The 4641-nt window shown below is 39.5% G+C and overlaps 1 protein-coding gene across 1 annotated transcript; it reads left to right on the top strand.

The window, feature by feature from the left end:
• Nucleotides 1-1316: 1316 nt before the first annotated feature.
• LOC138056185 (uncharacterized) lies at nucleotides 1317-3149 on the top strand. Its single transcript, XM_068902008.1, has 3 exons — nucleotides 1317-1463; nucleotides 1584-1644; nucleotides 1933-3149. Exons 1-3 carry the CDS (start codon nucleotides 1317-1319, stop codon nucleotides 3147-3149), a joined length of 1425 nt encoding a protein of 474 aa, XP_068758109.1.
• The last annotated feature ends 1492 nt before the right edge of the window (nucleotides 3150-4641 follow it).

Here is a 4641-nt window from a genome sequence, read left to right as displayed (position 1 = left end):
CACTTTTTCATGCGTCTGTCCTGTTATTGATCATGAATTGCATCGTAACATTGTCAAAGTAGCTGTGGATCCATGAGGCAATAGCCAAAACAAAGACGCCAGGCTGGCGGGTGCGCGATTTTCGCCATTCTGATCAGCGGCTTTTTCATTCAACACATTGTTTTTGAAATTAATTTTCATGAGGCATTCTTTCCCGTTGAATTGTAGGATAACTAGAGCCCATGTGCTTTCGGTAGCGGCCATTTTGGAAAGTTCAAGAGCAGATCTTTCGTTTGAGACGTTTCGGAAAGTTCTAAGGCAAGTATATCCTATTTAAGCAACATAAGAATATTGTTACTTTCATTATGGCTTTACGCTTCACTTTTGTACAAGTTGGTAAACTAAGAAAATCCTACAGGATATAAATGCTCTTTGAGAATTGTAAAACCATGGGTACTTCAAAAGAACATTCTACATTTCAATTTCACTACAGTTACTTTTGTTCCCTTCTTGTCCTTCTCGTAAATTTATCCCGGAATATTGCTGTTTGATGTTCGTTAATCTGAAATTAACATACATGCGGTACTTTGAGAAATGCAAAATTTGCAATTATTCTACTGTATAGATAAGAATAAAATTTCGCAACAAAGGCACTCAATATAGCTAAATTGTCGGGTAGATCGCGCTCTCGATTAGAAGCCTACAAAGTAAACTTCAAATACCGCTCAGATCGGATGGTGTCAAAGACTGTTTACAATCCGTGTGATTGTTGAGTATGCTTTGATCATACAGCCGCACAATAATTACATGTACATGTGTCTCCTCCGCAATCGCACAGAATAGTGTCGTTCGCTGTGATTTTTTCTCCATTTCAGCAACCGGATTCGAAAGAGGACTAAACTCGCTCGCTTTTTTGCGTTATTCCCGAACAAATTCTCCGAGAAAATTTTGGCAGGCTTTTCTTTCATTCATATTCCCAGTTGTGTTTGTGCTATTAATCTATCGAGGAATCAGTCAAGCAACCAGCTCATTAAATTCTCGATTCCTTCGACTCGATTCTCGACTTGATCCTCGATCCTCGCAAGAATTGAGGATCAAGGATCGAGTCGAGAATCGAGACTCGAAAGAGACTGTCAACTTACTTTTGCACGGTACTGTAATTATACCGAACAAACATTGTTTCTTTACACTTGGCTACCATTTCCTCAGCAGATCACAATAACATTCATACACTGTAATAATAATGAATTGATGATTTTAGATCTTATTGCTGATGTCCATGAGACTGTGAAAGCTGTATTTCCCAATCTTAATTGATGGGAAGAAAAGGTAAACATATGACCAGAACAGCGAGAGCAATAGCCAGAGATAAATTCCCAATTGGAAGTCTTGCCCAGCGAAGGAAAGAGCTGAAAGAGGAATATTTAAACCAGTGCGAAATCTACAAATCTGAGAAAAAGAAAGTAAACAAATTGAAAGAGAAGGTAAGCCATCCTACTGGGTTGAAACACATTTTGGGAAGTGGGGAGCATTTTATGACTTCTGCTGTATTTGTCACTTTTGCTTGCCTTTTGAGTAAAATTTCTATGTTTGTCTTCTCAAAGGTCAAACAAATCAATAAGGCTGAGGAAGTACTGTCATCAAAAGGTGTTCAGAACCCCTGTAGTGAGAAGAGAAAAGGAAGACAACTCTGAAGAATACTCTGTACCAGAAGCTAAGAGGTGTTGTGAAAGACGGAAAAAAGAAACGTTGGATGCCTGTAAAGTTATTCATGGTGGAGATTCTACGAACAAACAGCCAGCATTAGACGGGATTTGGTTGACCTTGATCAAAGACTCAAAACCAAGTAGACTTAAAAATTATCTTGCCAATTCAAAGAAAATTGTGAAGCGAGTAATCCCCAAGATTGTAAAGAAAAGCATTAAAACTTTTGAACATAGCATGGAAAATAAGATTCGTTCTTGTATAGCAGTGGGTTAATAAGTAAAGAAAAGTACAAGAGTATTCGACTAAATCTTACAACTTCAATTAACACTGGCAACAAGAAACGCTTAAGCTTGAAATTTATGGAAGGTACACGTTTGCCTAAAATACTTCCCTACGATAAACTGGTGCAGTTTATCAAGGCAGTTGATATTGGAGATGTAAAGGACATCAAGTCTGACTTTTGTCATGATCTTGATGATGATGATCAAGTAAGTGGCTCATATCGAGTATTAGAGAATTCCTTGTTACAACTTGCTAAAATGTATGTAGCCATTGACCAGAGTGATCCATTTCTAATGCATTTTGGAAGTGAAAAATGTCATTTCAGGGTAGCAGTGGGTGCTGATGGGGCACCCTTCGGAAAGGATGATGAGGCCACAGCGTGGCTCATCTCATTTTTAAATGTCGGGCAGCAGATTACTAGTGAAAAGGAAAACTTCATTATTGCAGGTGCAAATTGTGGGGAAAGTCACATATCCATGGTCAGATTTGCAAAAAAGCTTGTTGCAGATATATCTCACGTTGAAAAACAACAATATGTATTACCTAAAAGCAAAGCCAATGCCAAATTCTCTTTTGATCTTGTGCAATCAGACATAAAATGGGCATCCACCTTTAGTGGAGAGCTACCTAACTCTGCTCACTATTTTTCCCCCTTTGGGAATGTGAGTGACGATGACAAAAGTTCTTTAGGTACTTTAGGTACATCTGCAAGTTGCATGTGGAAACCCTGGGTTTATGAAGAAAGGCTTAAGACAGTAGCTAAGGTAGAAGCAAAGAGAAGGGAAGTGGAACAAACAAACCTAGCTGCATCTACTAAGAGAAATAAACTGTTAAATTACATCAGGGATTTGAAATCCAGGCAGGAATACCCTCCCATTTTAGGTCCATTGATTGATAACATTTATGCTGAGCCATTACATAATGGTAACAACACTTGGCAACAGTTACATGCACATATTCTTACCCATAGCAATGGTAAAAGTTCTATTCCAAGTTCATGCACTGATCTATTTGAATTTCCAGAATGTGCATTAGCTTTGCATTTGGCCACCCTGAAAACAATTGGGGCAACTCGTTTGTACAAGAAAGTAAAGAAGTGGTGTGCCCAAGGGCGAAAAGGAAACAAAAATCATGTGTCACAAGTTTATGCATCCGTTGCAAGCCATTTCTTTTCCAAATGATACCCCAGTACAACAGCTGCAGATCTGTAGCTTTGCATTTGTTGGCTTACAACTGAGAGATGCAATAAGCAGATTTAGTCGTGTCTCTGTGACCCAGGGAGAAGTACAAGACCCTGGGGGAATCTTGCAGGAAGTATTTTACTGCATCAAGCCTTCTTCAAAATTCAGTCACACCCACATTGTGGACCATCGGTCATGCAATTCCATTCCATACTGCTATACTTTATAACAAATTTGGCATTGGGCTAGGAATTAACTCTATGCAGGGTCGGGAAGCGAAGCACATTCGTGTAAGTCAATACTCCAAGCATGCAACATTGTCCACAAGATGGCAACATGTGCTGACACATGATTATGTGACAACTGTATGGTTAAGAAAGCAGGACTCAAGCAGTTTCTCATACCACAAGAGCAATGATGTCTATGTCCCGAGAGAAGTAGGTGAACCTCTGTATTGTTATTGTGGTTTCATGAAGAATTCTGGAGAAGAAAAATGTTCATTTTGCTCATCAGAATTGTACAAAGGCATAGAAAGGAGTGTTGCAGCTGGGAAATTAGACCAGTACATCTGTAACTTGCTTAGTGTAATGAGCTAGAATGTTGTCTCGAACAGTATTGCAGTGGAACAAAGCAAGTACATGTACCTTATTTGTGGCCTCTCACGTGAAAACGTACACTAACGGTTTTCCGTTGAACGGCTAAAGCTGTTGGTTACCTGTTGGGTACCCGTTGTAGGCGTTGATGAAAGCATTGAAGGCGTTGGAAAAGCCGTTGGGTTTTTTTCTTTACCCGTTGAAGGCGTTGAAAAAAGCCGTTTTCTCCCAAACCGTTGGAAACGTTGGAAAAAGCCGTTTCGTTTTTTTCCCTTACCCGTTGAAAGCGCTGAGAAAAGCCGTTGGGAAAAGCCATTGGGAAAATTCGTCCTACCCGTTAAAGAATCCTAGCCGCGCCGTAAACTTGCCTATTTACTGTTCGGATTAGGAGTCTGCAACCAGTCAAGTGTGACCTCTCAAACAAAAATACGGTAAACTACTTCAAGCGGATAGTGAACGGATGGCTGCACTGTTTCAAAATTAAATTTAAAATGGATAGCCTGAAAGGACTAATGTATATTTTGGAACGGCTAGAATGAATGGCTGAATAGCTAATTATTTACGAACGGTTAGCAGTGTGCGGCTGAACGGTATAAGTGACCCTCAAAAGTGTAAACGCTGGGTCTTTCTGCAGGTACCGTAAAGCCATGACAGCCTCCTCCATGATCATATAATCACAAACTTCTAATGTAAAATGTGATAAAATAATAGGGTTCGAAAGTCGAGCTGCGCATCCGGTAAAGCGAGGAAGGGAGTGAAAAATAATTTCTGTGTTATTCAAAACACGTGTTATCTACTTATCAATGCATGACGTCTAAACTTTTCAAAAATTTGCATATGGTACAGTTGACAAGGTAACGCAACATGTTTGACAACCAATCCCATCTTTTAATGTTCAG

This window comes from Montipora capricornis, chromosome 7 (assembly GCF_036669925.1).
Source record: "Montipora capricornis isolate CH-2021 chromosome 7, ASM3666992v2, whole genome shotgun sequence".
Taxonomy (NCBI): Eukaryota; Metazoa; Cnidaria; class Anthozoa; order Scleractinia; family Acroporidae; genus Montipora; species Montipora capricornis.
Note: the sequence above shows the minus strand (reverse complement) of the source record. Positions and strands in the feature narration are given on the sequence as shown.